The sequence below is a fragment of the Drosophila subpulchrella genome, unplaced genomic scaffold (genome assembly GCF_014743375.2).
Source record: "Drosophila subpulchrella strain 33 F10 #4 breed RU33 unplaced genomic scaffold, RU_Dsub_v1.1 Primary Assembly Seq354, whole genome shotgun sequence".
NCBI classification, from domain to species: Eukaryota; Metazoa; Arthropoda; class Insecta; order Diptera; family Drosophilidae; genus Drosophila; species Drosophila subpulchrella.
In genome coordinates this window covers 4,297,200-4,320,307 of record NW_023665577.1, presented here as the reverse complement: position 1 = coordinate 4,320,307, position 23,108 = coordinate 4,297,200, and the positions used below count along the sequence as shown (strand labels likewise).

Sequence of the window (23,108 nt, the reverse complement as noted above, 5' to 3'; positions counted from 1 at the left end):
CCCTAGCTCTGATTAAATATGATAGCTAATTTCCTGCATTAATATTTAATAAAAACAAAAGGAATTTGGGTTGTGTTTTAAATGCGAGTTTATTAAATAAACATTTTAATGCAGAATATAAATATGTTTACAGTTTGAATTTTGTCGAAATAACAGTTATATTTCATAAAATCAGTTTTTTCAAAGTCTTTCACACAATTTTTTGGTAGCAAAGTAAGATTATCGTTTGTCATGCTAAATATGGTATATGTATAACCAACCAGCCATTATTCCTGGTACGTCAATATAAAATATTCTATTGCATTTCAATTCTCATTTCTTTAAAAAGAGGAAATTTCAATATATGATTTTAAAATGCTAACAGACATAACATACTTGTAAAGCTTTGAAGAAATGAGCGGTGATGCCAATTAAAGAAGGGATCTGCTTTCCTGGCTAACCTATTTTAAGTGTGTATTAACCATTTTTAAATAGTTTGTTATAGTAAAAATGGGCTGTTTAAATCCGTTGATTCAATAGGATAAGGGATCCTAGGAAGTCTCAGCTGGCTTGGAATTATTTGAAGGTGGTGGAGCCTGAGCTCCTTGACTCTGAAGATTTCCAACAGATTGCTGCTGGTTTTTTTGGTTTGCTGGGTTTTTGTTTTTGTTCTTGTTCTGCTGATAATTATTCTGGCGGTTTTGGTGATTATTATTCTGGCGATTTTGATTAGTAGTGTTTTGAGGATTCACTTGATTGGGATTCATATTTGGACGCGGTTGTTGATTTGGTTGACGAGGATTTTGACGATTCTGTTGATTTAAATATGGGCGAATTTGCTGATTTGGATTCTGATTTGACTGCTGAGGATTGTAGTTCTGCCGAAACTGTTGGTTCGGATTCTGTTGGTTTTGGTATGGGGGATTTTGTGGAATCCATTTGGGTCTTGCTCCATTTTGTTGACCACTTGGTCCAGCTCCGCCGCCGACAAATGCCTGATTTGGATAAGGCGGAGGGCCCTGCTGGTTCATTTGAGGCGGCGCTTGGAATCCCGGAGGCCTGAAGTTGTTTTGCTGTTGATTAGGTGGAAAACGAGGACCATTCCAATTAGCCCGAGGTCCTTGATGTGACATGGGGCCGCGAGGCATGTAAACGGATGGTCGATAATTAAATCTATTGACTTGCGGCGGATTCAGCGATTGGATATTGAGAGGCGGAGTGTTTCGGAAAGGATTGTTGGGGTTCTGCTGATTCATCATGTTTACCGGTGGTCCGTTTACGTTTACGGGGGCATATCCATTATCTGCCTGCTGCTGAGCCTGCTGTTGCTGTGGAGTTCGGAAGGGATTCCTTGAGTTTTGAATGGGAATCTGGGTATTTTCAGCTAATGGCTGACTTTGGGTAGACAGTTCAGATGGCTCAGCTGGTTTCACCGCCGCATCCAGCTTCGCCTCGTCTATCATTTGAGTTATTTTGTCTAGTTTTTTCTTGTGCTCACGCTCGCCTTCTTTGTGGTTCCAATGATGAAATAGGTGAGCCTTCAGCTCCAGCAGCAAATTGGTTTCAAAATCGCACTGATTGCACCGCAAGGGCATCTTCATTTGCAGCTCCTTGTACCTCTCTTCCGACATGGGCTCAATGGAGCCCTGTACGCTGAGCATCATATGGACCATTTGAAAGGGCATAAAAAGTTCTGTGTTAAAGCTATTCCAATGGCGCGGACGTTTCATGGCCATGGAATAAAAGTCGTCAGAAATCACGTGCAGATTCAGACGGTTCCAGAACGTGTGGACTTTGAAACCTATGCGAAAGTTACGCGACTCCAGGTGGTCCTGCTTTTCGATTATTTGATTGGCCAGCTCCATCATGTGATCCAGCAGGGGCAGCTGTTCTTCAGTTAACTGATAATAGAGTCGAAGAATTAACAATGAAACCAAAATTATATCCACAGACCAACCTTAGTTACATCTCGTAACTCTTCCTTAGCCACCACCCGAAAATGATATTGGGATTTGGGGTAATCCGCCTTGATCACCACCGCCAGATCACTTTCGATGAGAAAGTTTCTCTTATCATTAAGCTTGCGCTTTAGCTCATCCCGAAAATATGCTTTCTCATCCTGCTCCATTTTATTGGACTAGCCTCCTTAACAATTGTGTAAATCACCGAAATTTAAACAGGAAAAGCTCTGACTCATCTGCCTAAAATCAGCCGGTAGTGCTGGCAACTGGATCAGATTTCCAGTTGACTCTTCTCGGTTCCTCTATCGGGAGGAACTGGTTCTCTAGTTAGTATTTTTTGTTCGCTTGCCAGTAAAATCTTGGAGGTGCTCAGACAGATGTTCCTTGAGTGTTGGCAAATTTTTCGCAATAAATTCGCACTGGTTACAGATCAGAGGCTTGGCCAGTAGTTCGTCTTTCAGCGATTTCGGCAGTCGCGAAATACTATTCTCCTTTTCCAGCTCAGAGCACAGTTCTAAAAAAAAATGATTTTATCATACATAGATAATTGATAAGAATTTTATAGATGAATAAAATCATGCAAACAAAAAATATTTTACAAAATGTTAATCGGGTGAAGTTACCGAAAATATTTATCCACAAAATAAGATAATTATATCTAAAAATATGTACACATATGCAAATTCTCTAGTATCCATTTTTAAAGATTCGAGAACTTTAAGAGTGTTTAACAAAAAGATACGAAATATAACATTAGTCTTGAAATACATAAAATATTTCAAGACAAGAGTGTTCTAAAAACTGAATCCTTATCAGAAAATATTAACGATAGGTTCTACTTCAAGTTAAAATGTTACTAATACTGCATTTTAATTTAGAAAATCTTTTTTTGGGCAATTAAAAACCATGTGACCACATTAAATCTTATTCCAACTACTCTTTCGGTTCGTAATATCTTACTTTTGTAGGGCACAAATAGATCGGTGTTGAAGGAGTTCCAATGTTTCTTGGTCTTTAGACTTGGTGATACGAAATCTCTGGAGATGACATGCAAGTGGAGCCTTTGCATGCTCGGTTCCGCGTGGAAACCAACCTTGAAATCCTCCCAGCGGACGCCTTTCACCTCAACAACGTTTCTGGCCAAAAGATGGAGCTCCTCTAAGAGCGGCAGGTGGCTCCTATTCAACTGAAAGACACAATTATTATTTACTATTATTATTATTTGTGCCATAAGTGGGTTTTTGTGGGGCTTTTCCTTGTTACTCACATGAAATATGCTGGGAATATCGGCTAATGGGATTACCAAATAGTGATGTTTCGCCTTGGGAAACTTGTCTGCTATAACAACGCCGATTTCTGATGAAATGATCAAGCTTTCGGGTTTTAAGATTTCCTTGACCAGCCCATTTGACCAAGACATAGCAAATGAATGCTCTTTAAAATTATCTCTTATTCTAACCAAATAAATGTGTATTTTATCAAGCAGATTAAAAAAAAACAAACAAAACAAACGCTAACAGCTGTAGTAGTAGTGTTGGAAAACGATAGGGTCAGGTAGAGATGGAACTTATTTTCAGTATTTTGGCTTGCGAACGCACTGAACAAAATACCTGTGACTTCGAGGGCAGTTCAACAACTGGCGCAGTTTGTATAATTACCTTGTTTGAAAACTTTTTATGCTGCATTCTTAATGTTAATTTTATAAAATTATAAATACAAATAAAATAAATTAAATAAAACTTGGAAAAATTTCTTGTATTCAAAATCTGTTTTTGAATTTAAATAAATTATAACTTATTAGTTGGTTTAAAATATTAGAAAAGGTTTGGGAATTTTGTATGCCTAAATGCGACCGCTTAGTTCTTTTTGTAAAATTTAAATCTTATATTTTTATTCATACTCGACAAACAACACCCACTGTAAAAACGGGGATGTTTCTTGATATTAGTATCTGGTATTTTTCGCCGACCCCACTGCGGTCACACTTTTGTTTACCTCGACGCCTCGCATGCCGAATAAATAGCGAAATTACGTGATAATTGTGCCCGAAAGCTGACTGAAATCGCCGTCAGCATGGAAGCCAAGCCCGTGGTGCCGCCCCAGGCACGCCCCCGTCCCATGGCAGAGCCGCTGCACATCCAGCGCTTGGAGGCAGCCCTCAACATGCGACCCTTCATGGACATGGCCAAGAAAGCCCTGCGGAAACCACTGAGCAGCAACGAGGAAAGTGACGAGGAGCAGGTGGTCAAGAGAGAGCAGGATGCCCTGGAATCTGACGACTCCTCCACCGTGGGCGTCGTCAGGATGAGGCAGTCCAATAAGAGGAAGAACCGTTTGCTGGGCAGCAAGGAAGGTGTGTAGGTTTCAGGACTAGGCAGGAATCCCTCCTAAAAATCCACCGCTTTTCAGAGCGTCAAAGTGTCAAGGCCCAGCTTTATAACTTCAACGACCTGACCAGTGATCGGGAGTGGCTCTACGATCTCCTACTGAGCGACACGGAAAGCGATGATCCCACCATCACCGAGGATGAGTATGTGCAGCAGCTGCTGAGGGAGCACATCCGGGAACAGCGCCAGCGAAAGAACTACTACAAAAAAGCCACAGTGAGTGATGGGGAATCTTGGGATAAGGAGTTTTCTAAACCAAAATACAAATCATGCTACAATCCACTTTGATCCCTTTCAGAATGCCCAGTATGCCTACTATGGCGCCGGTTTACTGTCCAACCACGACGTCTTTGCCGAGCGCCAGCAGGCGACTGCCGGAGTGCGCAAGAGGCGTCGCCGGACAAAGCAGGAGATTCTCATGGCCCGTTTGGCCGAAGCTCAAGCTGGACCCAAGCCACCCAAACAGCGAAGGAGGGGTCGCAAGAAGCGGGACATCATGGGATCACCAGAATCCGGTGAGGTGCCTCCGTCAGAGCTGGGCAAATACTCGTTCGGTGACACGCTGCCCACCAACGAAGACGAAGACGAGGATGGTGGCGAGGTGGATTATAAAAGGGAGCTTGCTAGCTTGGCTCTGGATTACCCGGAGGAAGAGGAGATTGAAGAGGAAGTGGACGTGGTGGGTGGCGCCGAGGGACAAGTGACTAAAGTCCGACGAAAGCGGAAGAATCCAGCAGCTTTGGCCGCTCGACGTCGTCGCATCTGGCAGATTATGTCCAAAAAGGAATCGGGCAGACTGCAGCGCATCAAGAGTAATAACCACAAGGAGATGCTGGCCAATTGCAAGCGTGTGGCTGGCATGTGTGCTAAGGTGGTACGACAGCGTGCTATCAACTCACAAAGGATAATGAAGGAAACGGTGTGGCGGGCCAAGCGACTCACCAGGGAAATGCTCGCCTATTGGAAGCGGTACGAGCGCGTGGAGCGAGATCAGCGGCGCAAGCAAGAGCGTGAGGCGGAGGAGCAGCGGAAACAGGACGTTGAGCTTATAGAGGTGAAGCGACAGCAGCGTAAGCTAAATTTTCTTATCACCCAAACCGAACTGTATGCCCACTTCATGTCCAAGAAACTGGGCCAGGGTACCGAAGAGGATCAGCTGCGCATTCTTAGCCAGCTGGATGAGGAGACCAACGCCAGGTTGGCGGTTCAAGATGACTATGACCCAGGGGAGATGAAGCTGCTGGCTCAGGAGCACGCCGAGGCAGCCATGCAGAGGGATCTGGACAAAACCAGGGCATTCGACGTGTTTGTAAAGAAGGAGGAGAAAGAGAAAGAGGAAAAGGAAAAGGAACTGGAAGGTGATGAGGATATCAAGCCACAACCCCGCCCGGAGATGAAGGATCTACCCCAGCCCAAGATGTTTAAGGGAACTCTCAAGGGCTACCAAATCAAGGGCATGACCTGGTTAGCGAACATCTACGATCAGGGAATCAGCGGCATCTTGGCAGACGAAATGGGTTTGGGCAAGACAGTCCAATCAATAGCATTTCTTTGCCATGTCGCCGAGCACTACGGAGTGTGGGGGCCCTTTTTGGTTATCTCACCCGCATCAACACTGCACAACTGGCAGCAGGAGATGTCCAGGTTCGTGCCCGATTTTAAGGTGGTACCATATTGGGGTTCACCTGGAGAGCGAAAGGTACTGCGTCAATTTTGGGACAATAAGCACCTGCACACTCGCGACGCCAGCTTCCACGTGGTAATCACCTCTTACCAGCTAGTGGTTAGCGACTACAAGTATTTCAACAGGATCAAGTGGCAGTACATGGTTTTGGATGAGGCACAGGCCATTAAAAGCGCCGCGTCGCAGCGGTGGAAGTTACTATTGGGCTTCAGCTGTAGAAATCGATTGCTCCTCAGTGGCACTCCCATCCAGAACAGCATGGCAGAGCTATGGGCGCTGCTGCACTTCATTATGCCAACGTTGTTTGATTCCCATGATGAGTTTAACGAGTGGTTCTCCAAGGATATCGAATCGCATGCTGAAAACAAAACGGGAATTGATGAGAAACAAATATCCAGACTTCACATGATCCTTAAACCATTTATGTTGCGGAGGATAAAAAAAGATGTGGAAAACGAGCTGTCGGATAAGATCGAGATCATGGTGTACTGCCCTTTAACTATTCGGCAGAAGTTGCTCTACCGCGCTCTAAAGCAAAAGATCCGGATTGAGGATCTCCTGCACCTGGCCAGTGGAAATACTACTACTTCCTCGTCCTCTTCAGCTTCAAATCTGATGAATTTGGTAATGCAATTCCGAAAGGTGTGCAATCATCCTGAGCTGTTTGAAAGAAGAGACGCAAAGAGCCCCTTCTTCATGCGATGCGCGGAGTATACGATTCCCAGATTGATTCACGACGAGGGGCTTATACACAGAATGTTGCCCAGTCGGAAGCACTTGCTCTACAACCGGTAGGTAGATTTGATTTGAATGTTTTCCCATGTTTTAATATTTATCTTAAATTACCCGGCACAGTTTCAATATCTTTAAATCGGAATATATGCAAAGATCACTTTTTGAGGATGTCAGCGTTGAAAGCTGCTTTGGATTTACCCGCTTGTGTGATTTATCTGTAGGAGACATGGTGGATGTTACGCTTAATGGAATAATCGATTTGTGAGGATTTTTTTTATTGTGTTATTCCTAAAACTAACATCCGATTTTATTCACAGTCTTTTACATTATCGAAGAGTTTTGGAGAAGTACCCACTGCTGGCCTACCGTCGCTTTTGGTGGAAGATGCAACCCGATAGCAGGTATCAACTCTTGGAGCCGATGGTGGAAAACAAACTGGTCCTCGACTATTTGCCAGAGAAAAGCGTTTTTCGAAACTTTCTGTTCACAGCAATGGTATTGATTAAATTATAAAATTATTATACGCACAAATTATCAATTTACCCTTAATAGACCACCAACGAGAGCACCGTTTACTCTTTCGGCGATTATTTCACTTACAATATGCAGGAAACCATAGAACATCGAGTAATTCGTTCAAAGATTCTCGAGGAAAAATCCTCACTGATCGAGGAGATGGCTGATGAGTCCAAGCAGGAAATGGAGATTGAGTCTGTGGAAGTCCAAACTAAATCGAATACTAAGAGCGATGTGAAGGTGACAACGCTGCTGCTGCTGCCAGAGTTTCCGCATCGCCCTCGAAAACCCAGGAGCTACCATTGCGAACCGCTCTTCATGCCCCGTTTCATTTATGATTTGGGTCAGAAAGTGCAGGCGGTGGATAGGCAGTTATAGTGCGTTTTAATTGGATTACTTTAGATTTTTTTTTAAACTTATGTTTTCTCTTGTATCTTTTGTAGCTGTGATAGTCGCACTGCCGCCTGGACACAGATTCGTCACCAGCAGTGTGAGAACAGCCAGGGAAGGGAGCTCGTCTCCACTGGCTTGGAATTGTGCAGGCCTTATAGTGGATGGTCTTCCATCGTGGTTCCCGACAAGGAGACGTTGATCACAGACGCCGGCAAACTATTTGTTCTGGACACCCTTCTCACTCGCCTCAAGGCGAATGGCCACCGAGTGCTCATCTATTCGCAGATGACCAAAATGATTGACTTGCTGGAGGTAGATTTGATAAACTCCTAATAATAGCATTATCTTTAATTTATTTGGTAATATTTCCAGGAGTACATGTGGCACCGCAAACATCGATATATGCGACTGGATGGCTCGAGTAAGATCTCCGCTCGTCGCGATATGGTTGCCGATTTTCAAACGCGAGCGGATATTTTTGTATTCCTGCTGTCTACAAGAGCCGGCGGTCTGGGAATTAATTTAACAGCCGCTGATACGGTGAGTTCCAATTCTACATTCTTAAATTTGTAACTTCAATTTATTGGGGGACTTTATAATGAGTCGAACTATCGTTTGATAACTGTAAAGCCTTACCTTAACTTTTAAATCATACGCTCGTCGAAATTTCATTCGCTCGCATTGTTTAAAAAAGGATCAACCAAATCGATTTTATGTAAAAACGCTAATATTAAGCAGTCAAAATTTTAAGTTTTATAAAAATGGCTCACAACCGCTACTTAGACCCCATGGACCAATTGATGACTACGAATCTGCCGCAGTTAAGGTCCAGCATTATTCCTTACCGACCTAAGCCAAAGTTAATTCGAACCGATTCCCCTAAATTGGAGAACGACAAGCGCAATGGGCTGGATTTGCAGCTGCCCGAGGAACCAGAGCCAGTGAAAGAAAAACGAGTGCGCTGGGCTCCAATGTATGGTGATAGAATCGAGATTAAGTCCTCCACTTACATAAGTCCACTGAGCTCCAAACAGATCCGATTTGATGAGGAGACGCCAGATGAGGTGAGACTGGCGAACGAGCTCAGATTGGCGGTGCATCGTGGTGGTGGTTCTATCGATCCCGAGAAGAACTACGAGCTGAGGGCTCGACTATCACCCTTGCAGTTGCCCTACAGTCGTGTGCAACGGATCCTAAGGGAGTGCGAACTTAACGAGAGGAATCAGAGCACCTATAGCCTTCCCATGGACTATGGTCGTCAGTTAGTAGCCATGGTCTGCAAGGTCCGGACGGATAATCTCATCGATCTGAAGCTCCGTTTGGCCTCATTAATGAGACATAGCAAAGCACGCTTTTTCAATCGCCACTTATTTAACGAAACTGGTCTGATTGAAGCGACTTTGCCAAGCAAAACTCCCTTAAATTTCGAGGATTTCAATCAAACATTGCGAACGGATGCTTTGTGGTGCAAGGCCACCGATAGCGCCATTACCGATTTGTCAAAAGGTGCCGTTTTGTTTAAATGTCGTCCCCATGATCTCCGAGAGGTTACCGATAAACTGCGGCAGTGCAGCTATAAGATTACCCACACGGAAGTGGGACACTGCCCAAACAAGTCGCTGGTGGATTTAACAGATCGACAAATGGCCCGGTACCAGGAGTTTTGTAATCTTCTTAGGGAGGACGAAGATGTTGTAAAGATCTATGACAATGTTCGATGCCACTAGTTAATCTGAAATTCCATGGTATTCCAAATTATTTGAAGTGAAAGTGAAATCTTTAGAGTTGTTGAATAAAAATTCCTGATCCGGTGAATTGGTTTTCCATAACTTTTTTCTGGTTAGCATAGGGTACATTTTTTGGAAAGTGTACATTTATCAGTGGAGTGTTTATTATTATTATGAGTAACCACTTTACCATTATAGTTTCCACAAGTCTTATATAGGCGTGAAATTATAATTGATTGTGCCTTGAGTAGGTACTTACATAAGTCCACTGAGCTCCAAACAGATCCGATTTGATGAGGAGACGCCAGATGAGGTGAGACTGGCGAACGAGCTCAGATTGGCGGTGCATCGTGGTGGTGGTTCTATCGATCCCGAGAAGAACTACGAGCTGAGGGCTCGACTATCACCCTTGCAGTTGCCCTACAGTCGTGTGCAACGGATCCTAAGGGAGTGCGAACTTAACGAGAGGAATCAGAGCACCTATAGCCTTCCCATGGACTATGGTCGTCAGTTAGTAGCCATGGTCTGCAAGGTCCGGACGGATAATCTCATCGATCTGAAGCTCCGTTTGGCCTCATTAATGAGACATAGCAAAGCACGCTTTTTCAATCGCCACTTATTTAACGAAACTGGTCTGATTGAAGCGACTTTGCCAAGCAAAACTCCCTTAAATTTCGAGGATTTCAATCAAACATTGCGAACGGATGCTTTGTGGTGCAAGGCCACCGATAGCGCCATTACCGATTTGTCAAAAGGTGCCGTTTTGTTTAAATGTCGTCCCCATGATCTCCGAGAGGTTACCGATAAACTGCGGCAGTGCAGCTATAAGATTACCCACACGGAAGTGGGACACTGCCCAAACAAGTCGCTGGTGGATTTAACAGATCGACAAATGGCCCGGTACCAGGAGTTTTGTAATCTTCTTAGGGAGGACGAAGATGTTGTAAAGATCTATGACAATGTTCGATGCCACTAGTTAATCTGAAATTCCATGGTATTCCAAATTATTTGAAGTGAAAGTGAAATCTTTAGAGTTGTTGAATAAAAATTCCTGATCCGGTGAATTGGTTTTCCATAACTTTTTTCTGGTTAGCATAGGGTACATTTTTTGGAAAGTGTACATTTATCAGTGGAGTGTTTATTATTATTATGAGTAACCACTTTACCATTATAGTTTCCACAAGTCTTATATAGGCGTGAAATTATAATTGATTGTGCCTTGAGTAGGTACTTGAATAACAAATATTTGCAAGCGATCTACACCTAGTTAATGTTAAAAAATTGACTTATACTACATGTTTTCCCCGTTTTTTTTACTAAAAATATTTTAATATATGAATATTAAAATCAATTACAGATAAATTCTTAGTTCCCCATAGAACAAAAATTCTTCGCCTTCAACTTGATGATTTATGGGCAGCTTTTGGACAATATTTTACTCGCCATTATAGACAAGAATTCGTTTGTCATTGTACCGAACTTGCAGGCGGAAAAACCCTGTGTGGCTCTTGTATCCATTTGCTAAACTACTTGTTCATGCACTGCGGCAGCCAAGGTTGAATCTTGAGCCAGGGGTGGTGACGGGCTGGGATGCGGATGAGGATGAGCTGGGAGTGAGTGGCGGCAGACCGTGATTTACTCGTGTGATCTTTATCGCCGCGCAACAATGAGACCCACCAATCCGAGGCCGGCGACCACGTAGAAGAATTCTCAGCCGAAAAGGATACAATATCGAACAGAATCTTTGCATGTTTCTCCCCCAGCCCAGCACTTCTTGTTCGATTTCAGCGGTTCTGGTCGATCTTTTCTTGGGTTATGGACTGGTAGTTCTGGTGCTCCGTGTGAACATTTTCGCCCGGTTCCTAAATCATTTTGTCACCGGTTTTGATTTGTTATTTGCGCACCCTGGCCAAAAGTAATTTGGTTTCAGCTCCTACTCTTCTGTCATTTTATAGCCAGGTTCTCAGGCTCAGTTCGGATCGGTCTCCCTGTCTCAATGGGCTCAGGTTTATGTCTCGAGTTGACTAATTCCATGTTGGTATTTTAGCTGGCTGATTGTTCGCCATCAGTCGAAGGCGGCTTCAAAGACCTTTTATAACTTATCGTGGGATGGGAGATCCAAACCGATGAATCAGAATCATTCTTATTGGCCATTCGGTACCGCTTGAATATTTTAAAGTATTTAATGTAATATTTGTCCTTTTACGTTGTTGTAAACTTATTCTTGACATTTTCAAAAGTGTGATTGTATTTATTCTCTTAATTCACTGACAGTCATAGTTTGCCCGCAAGCTAAAAAGGTATTCTATAGAATTTTACAACTTCCTCCCCGGCTGCAGAAAACAAAAAAGAAATTTCAAACATCAACCAATTTCCACAAGCTTTTGAATTATGGCAAGAATTTTTATTTCTTTTTCGATATAATTTCTCAAACACCATCCAGAAGAGTTTCGCCCCTTACTCGTCTCCTTTCCTTGGGACCTTTCGACAAGAACAAAAGTATTTCCCGTTCATGTCTTTGGCGCATACCTAAATAATTTGACCAAAAACTCAACACTTTGGCATGTCTTCGGCCTCTCAGTCGCCCTCCTTCCCCAATCTCAAAGAAGAAGGGAAAACTGTACCAGTTACATTTTAAATGATACGAGACTCACGATTTAATTGTATTTAATGCTATTTATAAGCAAATTGTATTGTTGGAAACAAGATCGCTTGGGTCTTGTTAAATGGATCTGCTTGGGTCATTATAATGCGTGACTCGATTCGGTTTCGGACCACAAGATTTATGACAATTTCTAAAGCAATGCAAAGTCTTTAAGTAGCCGGCTGTCTATCGATCTTGTTATGCCCAGCACGTTTCTGGATTTAGTGCAATTCATTGGGTGTAGGACTCCGCCCTTCCTCCACATACCACCTTTCCTCACTTTTTGGGACTGTCTATGTCCGTGATGGACTGTCGGAGTGGTCACACCTTTTCAAACATTTTGATGGATTTGTGGGCGACATAAATTCTCAGTTTTTATTGCATAATATTTGCAAATCTTTCCAGCTTGAAAGTAAAATGAGTACCTTGAACTGTTTCAGGAACAGAAAGCTTTGTCTGCTCCATGACTGTACTCTCTAGGTTATTTCAAGTTTTGGGAACTTGACTTTCTATAGGCACTCTTAGAGATAGCACATTTCTACTTGTTCAGAGAATAAGCCACTCGAGATATTTGTTAATTGTGCAAAGGACAAGTGGCTGCTTTAGTTAAGAGCTCAGTTGAAAGTCAATTCTGATGAGTAATATTGTTTAAAGAATTGATGAAGTGTTTTCTGAATTTAATTAATATTTATAGACTACAGGGTTCTTCGAGCCAACCTGATAATAACTAAAATAAACATATATATATATGTGTTTTATATTTGCTTTATTAAGACCAAATATGTGTGATTAAATAACTATACATTTAAAAACAAAATAATAGTGTTATAAGTTCTTAACTTTAAAAGAAATTCATCAGTTGAGATATTAGTCTTCCAGCCATTGGGCCACAAGTTTGATCAGCTTCTCCTTGGAGGCCACCAGTTCGGCACTGTCGGTGGCACTGATCGATCCAGTATCGGGGCAATGGGAGGCATATGGGATTATGGTGGCTCCCTCGGCAACTCCGGCACCCACCTTGCTCCAACCATCAAGAGCTCCCTGCACAAAGTAGATATTGGTGGCGTTAACGTCCAGGCCTCCAAATTCGTTGTTCGTTGCCCGGATTTTAGCGTGGATGCCAGCCGAATCGTATTTCGATCCAAAGACTCCCTCACAGGTGTCCTCATACAGAGTAGCCGGGAAATCTGATCCGAAAGGTTGGCTCTTGCTGCCCGAGGACTGGAACCATCCGAACTCGCTGCAAGTCTGGAAGATCCAGGGCAAGTCGCCTAAAAAGAGTTTAAAAATCAATTAAACATCGGTTTTAACAATTGAAGGTTGAAGTACTTACTATCTTCGTAGTTTTCCTTGGACCATTCGTAGTAGTCCACAGCCCCTTTGAAGGTTGTGCTAAGACAAGCGCCAGAGTGCTCATTGATTTTCCAGTTGATGAACTTCGACAGAGCTACAGAATCATCATCACTAAACGCTCGCAGAATCGAGCAATACTTGGGAATGTCGTAACTCTCTGGTCTATGGGATAATATAATATTATAAGTAAGTCCATTAGATATTTTTAAAAAACCTACTTTTGGTACTGAGCAATGCCAGCGAAAATGTTGGCAATGGTGCTGAAGATTTGCCAACGGTCCTGTGCGCTGTCGGGATTAAAGTTAGAGCACAGATTAAGTTCCTTTGCCGCCTGAGTTCCGTTGCCAATGTCGAACAGATTCTCATAATAAGCGGTGGCATTGTCGATCAGATCATAACAATATTGTCCTCCAAGGATGGCGTACGACTCGCCAACCACCTGCATGTAATCCTTGAAGTTCACCTTGGCCAAAAGCGGTGCCGATGAGGCCCAGCTGCCCCTGATGGTTTCCGGATAGAGCTTCCTGATCCAGGTGGCCATGGTGGCCGAGTAGGAGCAGCCAGACACCACAACCTTGGAGTCCTTGTACTTGTCTTCCAGCTTCAGGGTTGCAAGCACGTTGATCACATCGGCCAAAGCCTGTTCGACGTTCTGGTATTTTTCCAAGTTCTCAGTGGACAGAGGACTGAAATATTATTCAATAATAATTATGACCGTTAACCCTATCATAGTAGCTGGTCTCACGTTATTGGAATACTCTCGCCAAAGAACCGATGTTCGGTGTAGAGAAGGGAACCGTTGTGCTTCTTGGCAATGTCCTTCCAGAGACCAGAGGTAATGCCACTGGGATCGATGGCCCATTCGCCGCCCAGGTAGATGAAGATGGGAGAACCATCCACAAAGTACTTGTTGTTGATGTAAATGCGCTAGGGATTGAAAGAGATAGTTAGAGAAAGTTATCCTTAATTCATGTCGCTTTTGACCCGATCCATACATCCTGCCAGGTGGCGTTGTTGCTATCATCGAAGTTGTCCAGCCTTTGAGTGATCCAGCGCTCCTCCACCTTGGCCCGGGTCTTCAGTGGTTCCACTGGAGGACCTCGATGCAATTCCCTCAGGGATTTGACAAAGGCATTGGCCTCCGGTTTCTGTTCACCCAGACTGGCTGCCGCAGTCAGGGGTGCCAATACGGCGAGTACTACAATGATATAGTTCATATTGCTGGATAGTTTACAAGTTAGCGAATGATTTTCCACCATCGGCAGCGGACTATTTATTGGAAAATTTTCGCCACTGGCAGTCGCATCAGCCTTTGATAGGGTCTTTTAAAACTTAATTGCAAAACAAACAAATATCGGAAATATATAGCACTGATAAAGTCGAGGGTTCTTTGCTCGTATCACTACTTGCATCACGTTATTTGGGTTAGGTTCATTAGAATTCAGTTAGTCTTTGCAAAGACAAAGAAATTGTGCAAGTCCCAATTGATAAGTTTATATTCTCTAAGATATAATGCAATGAAAAGAAAAGAGTTGAGATATGTTAAGACTCTTGAGTATTGATATAAAACTAAATTTGGCTTAGGCAATATTTTATTATTATTATTATTATCTAATGATATCTTATAGTTAAAGCTACTAGTTAACAGAGGATTGATTATAGAGCTATAGCTTAGTAAATATTTTAAGCTTAGTAAATATTTTAATTTATTTGTACTATATGTAAATAGTTCACTTCTAGTAATTTTTATACCCTTGTGGAGGGTACAATGATTTAAGACAAACATTTTAAACGCGGCGAAGGCGACGTTCCGTTTCCCCATAAAGTATATATATTCTTGATCACATCACTAGACGAATCTATCTAGCCATGTCCGTCTGTCAGTCTGTCCGTTTCTATGTAAACTAGTCTCTCAGTTTTAAAGCTAATGGGATAAAACCTTCCAAAAAGTCTTACTGCTATTGCAGGCAGTACATAAATTCGGAAGAGCCGGATCGAAAAACTATATACTTAGCTTCCATAGAAATGCATTTTTTTTTAATAAAAAAAATTATACCTTCAGTGCTGTTTGACATAATAACTTCTACTCTTGGGGATATCATTCTTTTAATATTTCAGAATTTGGAAAACAAATTTAAAACAAATCGGTCGACTTAATCATAAAGCTGAAGTAGGAATGATCGGATAATTAATGTTAAAATAATACATAGACCGTTATATTTCGTTTTCGGTAAACATACACGGTTGAAATGGATCATTATCTTAACATTTTTGTAAGTTTTAAGTTTTCTCTAAATCGTAAAGCTCTGCACATACAATGCTCCCACGGGAACGACCTGAAAGGGCTTTTAAAACTTCGGCGTGCCGAAGCTAACTTCCTTTCTTGTGAAAAATCAAATAATTATAAATATTAAACTGTTTTATAATTTTAATACCTTGTTGAATAGTGTACTAGTACACGTGCCATGGAATCATTTCACTCTAGTCAATTTAATCCTATATAAGCAAACGTTACACATTTATTGGCCATTGTTTTGTTACCAAATATTTACTTTTTAGATTCCTTGGTCAATAAACTTGTGTCTTATCATAATGTAATAACAAAGAACGTAACAAAATTAGTTTCTCTATCATTTGTCTAGTCAAGCATGTAAGAGCTAAAATTAGACCTTAATTATATTCTCTATTATTTTTCTTACCAATTACACTAATCAGTATATAGAATATGATTTACTTTATTTTAAAAATAACCTCATTAAATAAAATACCGATTTATATTTATTGTGTGAGATACAAACGACGAACGAATTTAAATTATTGACTTAGGAATTTATTAAGTTGATGCTTATAGCTTAACACAGATGTACCTCTATTTCTCATCCATTGTTTCCTGATTAATACCTTAATTACCAAAAGTCAAAAATATTTCTTATCTTGATTTACCCGACTACCTAGTTCCTTCTTAAACTATAGCATTTTAGTTCCAGCTGGTTCCAAATTTTCTTATCTGCCCACAATTTTAGTTGCATATTTTTTGGCGTCAATTTAAGGAAGAGCTATACTTTTGGACCCTAGATAATGTTAGTTAAAGTTTCACGATTTAGTATTTTTACTACATCAACAAAGTTAAAAAAAAATGAAACACAACTATTCAAGGAATATTAACACTTTTAAAATGTTTTAATTTGTATTTTATGTATTTATGTATGAATTATGTATGTATTTGGGTTTTAAAAAATTTACGGACAGATTGCTTTGAGTGAATTCGATTTTAATGTAACTAAAAAATGATATTGTTACAAAAAACAAACTATGGCTGGTGTAAAGTAATATTTAACATAAATTAGTCAAACATTTAAAGAATTATTATTGAAAGAAAAGTACTTGGTTTTGGTTCTTAAAATCTTTTTATTTAAGAAAAAATACCAAATATGGATTAATTCTGGGCATCAAATTTAAGCCAACCACTGGCGCACCAATTCAGCGATTTTTTCCTTCGAGGCACGCAATTCAGCGGAGTCTGAGGTCCTGATCGACCCAAAGTCGGAGCAATGCGAGGCATTGGCGATGACGGTGGCTCCCTGCGCCACTCCATGACCCATGGGGTTCCATGGATCCAGGGCACCGTGGGTCATGTAGACATTCTCTACACCGGGATCCATGCCACCGAAGTACTCGTTGGTCTCGGCTGCATTGTTGTTAATCTGTTCATTTCCAAATTGCGAGCTGAAGACATCTCCGCAGAGGGTTGTGTAGAGGGTGGCGGGGAACTTGGTGCCGAAAGGCTGATTCCTGGAGCCAGAGCTCTGGTACCAACCATACTCATTGCAGGTCTGGTAGTACCATGGACGTCCTGTAGGAATACGAATACAAATTTGATCAACTTTTTTTTTAGGGATATACAACTGTTAACATACCAGCACCAAAGTTGGTCACTGCCCATAGATAGTACTCCACAGTGCTGGCGTAGGTGGCATCAACGCAGGTGGGCATTCCAAAGCCCCAGTACACAAAGTTAGCGATAGCAGTGGCATCATCCCGGAAGCTCAGAAGGTAGTCACAGTAGAACTCAATATCACCAGAGCTAAATATTAAGGATTTTTGTAGTTTTATGACTTAGTTATTTAAAAATAGTAATACCTTTGGTATTGCGCAACGCCAGAAAACACGTTTGAGATACTTCCGAACAGGGACCACAAGTCCAGATCGTTTTTGTCATCGAAACTACTGCACAGACGCAACATGGCTCTAGCTTCGGCTCCACGCTGGTTGGCGAACAGGGACTCCAACTCGGCGATGCCATTCTCGATCCTATTGTAACACTGCTGGCCGCCCAACTCAAGGAAGGCCTGGCCCACCACCTCCTTGTACTCGGTGAAATCAACCTTGGCCAAAAGAGGAGCACTGGAGGCCCAGCCACCTACCACCAAGTCGGGATACAGGCGCTTGAACCACACCACCATGGTGGCCGAGTAGGAGCCGCCAGCCAAAAGCACCTTGGAGTTGGCCAGCTGGGCGTTCTCCGCCTTGATCGTTCCAATGAAATGGGCCACATCGGCCAAGGCCTGCTTTACATTCAGATATTTGAGGTTATCTGTGGACATGGTTCTAAAAGAAGCTATGTTTAATTCACAGATTGAAGAAGGATTAAAAAGGACTTACGTAGTGGGCACACTTTGACCATAGTAACGATGTTCGGTATAGATGAGAACACCCTTGTGTTCCTCAGCCATATCGTACCAATGGCCACCGCTGACCATGCTCTGCTCGATCTCCCATTCGCCACCCAGGTAAATGAAAATGGGACTTCCCTCAGTTAGGAACTCATCGTTGAGCAAATAACGCTGAAAAAGTGTAAATTGAGGTTTTCCTTACAATATGTCTTATCATATTTTGTGTTTACGACACAGTTATGTAATTCTTTTCCTGGAACAGCTTTTTTTTCCAAAAATATACCAACCATCTGATAAGTTCCCGTATTGCTTTCGTCAAAGTTATCTAGTTTCTGGGTAATCCATTTCTCCTGGACAACCGCGCGGTTTGTCACGACTTGCTGCGGCGGACCACGGCTCAAGTTCTTGAAAGTCCTGGCCAAAACCGGCACATCCTTAAACTTTGAAATGTCCAAGGCTTGGACTAGTCCTACGGCCAAGACTACAGCAAGGCAGACCAAACGCAGAGCAGCCATTTTCTGAAATGAACCGACTATCCGGTCTGATTAGGTCTTTTAAGTTGACCGTCAGAGGTATCGGGCTTTGCAACCAAGATAAAGATTGTAAATTTCTCACTTTTGATAAGTAGTGGCCAGCATGATATGATAGCGATTAGAATTTGCGATTAGAATTTGCGATTAGACGTGCCCATTTGCCGTCTATAATAAATCGATCGGAACTTATTGGGAATCTTTTGTGAGATTAGTTGGGAATTACCCTTTACGGTCGGCCATCAAAATCACAGCTGTGTCATGATTGCCTAATCAGCGATATTTTGTGAAGTAATTCTTTTGTTTCTTAATATATGGTCTGTTCTTTCACACAGCGGAAACCATTTTTTGGCTCACATTTTTGATTTGCTTGAAACCTTTTTACGTATACTATTCGGTAAATAAGTAAACCACGTGTATAACGATTTGACTGAAAAAAATAATTTTTTACCTGTTACTCGAAGAGTACAAGGGTATCGAACCATTTATTAAAATGTTAAAACCAAAAAATAATAACAATTTATCAAATTAAATGGAGTTCGAGAGGAGTGGGGATATATTCCAGCAGCAAATCTTACACGTGTTTACTTATTTATCCGATCAGTTTGTAAAAGAACTGCCCATATACCAATAAAAAATGGTTTAATGCATTTTTTTGTCATAAGAAAGGCTCTATTTTATTAGGTAAAATTAAATCTGCGTCGTTTAACAAAAGTTATCAGATCAAAGAATAAATCATTCATGGATTTTCCCATTTCTTATATCAACTTGATTAGATTCCAATGACAAAGATGTTTGTAGGTCTGTTTAAACGTTTATTCCACTTAGTTTTAGATTTACATTTTTTAATGTACTGTGGCGTTGACTTCTATTATTTAACCCATTCGCGGACCAGTTCGGCAATGCGTTCCTTGGAGGCTTTCAACTCAGCTGTGTCACTGGAGCTAATTGATTCGAAGTCCCTGCAGTGGGCATGTTCTGGAGGATCACAAACGAAATAAATTATTTTCTGTTTCCGATATTGCAACCTTTGTAAAGGACTCACCTGGAATGACTGTGGCCTGATCCGAGTCCTGAATTCCCATTGCCCTCCAGGGATCCAATTGACCATGGGTGAAATAGATATTTTTCACACCAGGATTCAATCCATCAAAGTACTGATTGGTGGTACTGACTTGGTTGGTAGTGAACTCGTTGCCATACTGAGGGCCAAATAAATCAACGCACATGGTGGTGTAGTATGTTAAAGGGAACTTTGTGCCAAAGGGCTGGGCACTTGAGCCGGAGGTCTGATACCAACCAAACTCATTACAGGTCTGGAATGTCCACTGACGCACTATAGAAAAGGTAGTTATGTAAGGTAAGCCTTGAAAAACAATCCATGGTGGACTTACTGATATTGCCATTGAAACTAGTGTCCAACGTCAGTCCAGTTATAAAGTCATAACGAAAATCATAGCACCTGGCATTTCCATATGTAGCCAACAAGAAGCCAGCAACACCACTAAGGTCATCCGATCCAGACATTATTTTTTGGCAAGCACCCTCGATTTGACCAGCACTGAAGGTTTAAAAGGAGATTAGAATTATACCCCATATTATGTGATTGATTTCCTCACCTATGAGACTGCACTATGCCCGCAAACGTATCGGAAATATAGGCGAACAGAGTCCACACATCCAGGTCGTTATAGACATCGAAGGGTTCGCAGAGCCTAAGGAGGGCCTTGAGCTCGGCCCCTCGTTTGGTGGCTATCATGGTCTCCATCTCGGCAATGCCGTTCTCAATTCGCTTGTAGCAGTCAGCGCCACCCATCTGTACGATGGATTGACCAGTGATTTCTTTGTATTCTGCAGGAAATGAAGGTTATTTTCCATACTAAAGGGTCCTTTGAACAAATTTCGACCCACCTACAAAGTTGACCTTGGCAAAAAGCGGAGCGCTTGAAGCCCAACCTCCATCCACAAGATCGGGGTAGAGTCTCATGAACCAAGTGGCCATTGTGGCGGAGTAAGAACCACCCACAACAACGACCTTGGAGTTAGACAGACCCTCATAGTTTTCCTTGATGGTAATGATGAAATGAGCCAAATCAGCCAAGGACTGGTTCACAGTCAGATATTTAATGTTTTCAATAGAAAGATCACTAGAAGGAGAGGACAAATATTTTGTTTAGGGAGCTCTTTAATTTTTACATTTCACTCACGGCAGGGGCCTGCTTTGTCCATAGTAGCGGTGCTCAGTATAGGCCAAAAGAGCATTGTGTTCCACGGCCATGTCGTAAGTATGGCCAGCAGTTATTCTGCCAGGGGAGATCTCCCATTCTCCTCCAAGATAAATAAACAGAGGGGCTCCAGACTTATAAAGAGCATCGTTGAGCATGTAACGCTAAAAGAGTTAATTAACAAAATTGTAACTCTCCGAATATGTCTCTACAATCTATTCACCCTCCAAAGGGATTATGTAATTTAACATTATATATACCATTTGCCATGTGCGTGTCTCTGACTCATTGAAGTGATCCAATTTCTGTTCGATCCAAAGTGTTTGCACTTCATCCGCCCGGTTCTGAGTAGTTTGGATTGGTGGTTCTTCATGAAGCCTTTTGAAGATCCTTTCGACTGCACTTCCACGAGTTTGGCTTAAGGCCAAAAGTGCCACTGCAATTCCTAGCCAAAACTTCATCGTCAATCGTCGAGTGTTGGAATAAGACTGATCAACCTATAAAGCTTATGTGCCTACTAATTCACTTGCTTTAGCTCAAAGCAAATCTTATCACCAACGTAGTACCTAATTAGCAGTTCTTAGCCAGTAAATAATATTGTCAACTGGTCTAAATAGATTGTTGGTAGTTTACGCTGCTGTTTATTAGCCTAGAAGCCATGCAGCGCCTTATCGTGTGGTATTGTGGTCGCAACGACTGTTTCGATTATCAATCTTAGAGTTTCACTCACTCGATTTGAAAGTACTTCAAATGTCAGCAGTAGAGTTACCCGATAAGGGTTGTACAAGGTATAGAACAATTACTAACTAGAGTGTAGATATACCCTTTCAAAGGTTGAGTACAAAAAATTAGAATGTTTATATAAAGACTTTATTATTTACAAATTTGTAAACAACAAATGCATCTCTTTTTAGTGTATACCAAAAAAGTTAATTGAATTGATTCCTAATTTGTAATTTTTGCACTTCAAAATTTATATCACTCTTCAAGGTTTTTATAGATGGTTTATCATTTTCTGTTGATGGTTGTAAGTCCTCGCAGTGAGTAGCATCTTAAGTAATTAAAATAAATGATTAATTTATTCTAAGGTAAAATGAGATCAAGCTTACCATCCAAAATATAAGTCCGGTTGTGTTTTCTCACTTTAGTTGCTGACCAAGCATCCAGTTGAGGTTGGGTTAAAAAGATCCTGCGGAAACTTTCCCTACCATCCAAATCCTCAAAATTTCGATCGGTGTTTTTTACTTTTCTGTTTATATAGCAGGTGAAAAACTTATATCCAAAGGTATCATAACACAGATCCAGCCAAAAATCAATAGGAACAAATTCAGAGGTTTGAAAATTTCCAAGCTGACTACAACTTTGGTAAAACCAAAGGCGAGCTGAAGTATAAGTTTATAATAAAGAGGTTTGTTATAATACGAAATATTCTACATACCGGAATCTGTGGTATAATGAACGTCCCTTAGAGATTTTAAGCTGGAAATAGAGTCGTAGCATTCAGTAGAATTCCCCTCCAGTTGCTTTTTAAAGTACGAGGTAAAAGACGTTTTTGAAATATCATCACAAGCGCTTTGAATACTGCTTTTACTATAAGAAAAAATGTGTTTTATAATCAAATTGTATAAGTAACTTGCTACATTTACTTACTTTCCATACTGCACTAAAGAGCCAACAACTTTAGTTAATCTTTCAAATAAATTAATAACATGAACATTGTTTGTATGATCAAATCCGCAAATATTCATTTCAATGAGTTTTGTAGTATTATGATTATTTAAATCAGCTTTAAGGTCCTTTAAGCCCTGAACGATCTGATCATGGCACTTCTTACCCCCAATGTTTTGAACAAGTTCAAAAACTTTTGAGTAGAACTCTTTTAACTCTGTTTTAAACTGAAAAGGGGCACTGGAACCCCAGCCTAAGTCAAACAAGTTTGGATAGAGCTTGGCAAACCAGGGGACCATAAACCCTGAATACGATCCTCCCACCAGAAATACCTTGGAGTCACCGAAATAGGTGGTATTGGCTTTTAAAAATCGAATTAAATTAGCCACATCTGCCATGGCCTGAGGAACTGAAAGATATTTTAGATATTTCACCTCAAGAGACCTAAAAACGACACATTTTATAAGTTAACATTGTAATTAGCCATATTTTAACTTTTCAGAACGCACTTTGTTGGCTTACTTTCTCCATAATAACGATGTTCACTATGTATCAGATATCCTCCATATCGTTTAGCCAAATCGTTGATATAACTCTTGGTCAGCATAATGTTTGAAACATTTGTTGTAGGCG

At 41.3% G+C, this 23,108-nt stretch overlaps 6 protein-coding genes across 7 annotated transcripts in view; 2 read left to right on the top strand and 4 right to left on the bottom strand.

Annotated features, from left to right (window-relative positions):
* Positions 1-64: 64 nt before the first annotated feature.
* LOC119560649 (aprataxin-like protein) lies at positions 65-3,456 on the bottom strand. The gene is given in 5 exon segments (XM_037874206.1): positions 65-1,880; positions 1,937-2,240; positions 2,286-2,454; positions 2,901-3,126; positions 3,208-3,456. Coding segments are annotated over 5 exon segments (2,202 nt in total). The 5' UTR covers positions 3,361-3,456; the 3' UTR covers positions 65-530.
* A 461-nt stretch (positions 3,457-3,917) lies between these two features.
* LOC119559829 (chromatin-remodeling ATPase INO80) overlaps positions 3,918-23,108 on the top strand; it is a 38,922-nt gene continuing 19,731 nt past the window's right edge. Inside the window, exons 1-8 of the mRNA XM_037872922.1 lie at positions 3,918-4,293; positions 4,350-4,543; positions 4,626-6,802; positions 6,867-7,007; positions 7,064-7,241; positions 7,299-7,639; positions 7,706-7,967; positions 8,028-8,195. Of these exons, the coding sequence (XP_037728850.1) occupies positions 4,014-4,293; positions 4,350-4,543; positions 4,626-6,802; positions 6,867-7,007; positions 7,064-7,241; positions 7,299-7,639; positions 7,706-7,967; positions 8,028-8,195 (3,741 nt within the window). The 5' untranslated portion in view covers positions 3,918-4,013. The remainder of the gene's footprint in view (positions 4,294-4,349; positions 4,544-4,625; positions 6,803-6,866; positions 7,008-7,063; positions 7,242-7,298; positions 7,640-7,705; positions 7,968-8,027; positions 8,196-23,108) is intronic.
* On the top strand, positions 8,307-10,410 carry LOC119559832. 2 transcript variants are annotated; one of them, XM_037872927.1, is made up of 2 exons: positions 8,307-8,665; positions 9,642-10,410. In XM_037872927.1, exons 1-2 carry the CDS (start codon positions 8,417-8,419, stop codon positions 10,356-10,358), a joined length of 966 nt encoding a protein of 321 aa, XP_037728855.1. In that variant the 5' UTR covers positions 8,307-8,416; the 3' UTR covers positions 10,359-10,410. The 2 variants fall into 2 exon arrangements, with proteins under 2 accessions (XP_037728855.1, XP_037728854.1); XM_037872926.1 differs by lacking the exon at positions 9,642-10,410 and having other exon boundaries at positions 8,308-9,434.
* On the bottom strand, positions 12,774-14,628 carry LOC119559830 (putative serine protease K12H4.7). The gene is made up of 5 exons (XM_037872923.1): positions 14,375-14,628; positions 14,125-14,306; positions 13,598-14,065; positions 13,360-13,541; positions 12,774-13,297 (listed from the first exon to the last, which is right to left on the bottom strand). Exons 1-5 carry the CDS (start codon positions 14,594-14,596, stop codon positions 12,894-12,896), a joined length of 1,458 nt encoding a protein of 485 aa, XP_037728851.1. The 5' UTR covers positions 14,597-14,628; the 3' UTR covers positions 12,774-12,893.
* On the bottom strand, positions 16,802-18,573 carry LOC119559833 (thymus-specific serine protease). Its single transcript, XM_037872928.1, has 5 exons — positions 18,340-18,573; positions 18,042-18,223; positions 17,520-17,987; positions 17,297-17,463; positions 16,802-17,232 (listed from the first exon to the last, which is right to left on the bottom strand). Exons 1-5 carry the CDS (start codon positions 18,565-18,567, stop codon positions 16,835-16,837), a joined length of 1,443 nt encoding a protein of 480 aa, XP_037728856.1. The 5' UTR covers positions 18,568-18,573; the 3' UTR covers positions 16,802-16,834.
* LOC119559831 (putative serine protease K12H4.7) lies at positions 19,385-21,307 on the bottom strand. Its single transcript, XM_037872924.1, has 7 exons — positions 21,068-21,307; positions 20,790-20,971; positions 20,494-20,729; positions 20,202-20,433; positions 19,977-20,143; positions 19,628-19,918; positions 19,385-19,560 (listed from the first exon to the last, which is right to left on the bottom strand). The coding sequence occupies exons 1-7, from the start codon at positions 21,266-21,268 to the stop codon at positions 19,454-19,456; spliced, it is 1,416 nt and encodes a 471-aa protein (XP_037728852.1). The 5' UTR covers positions 21,269-21,307; the 3' UTR covers positions 19,385-19,453.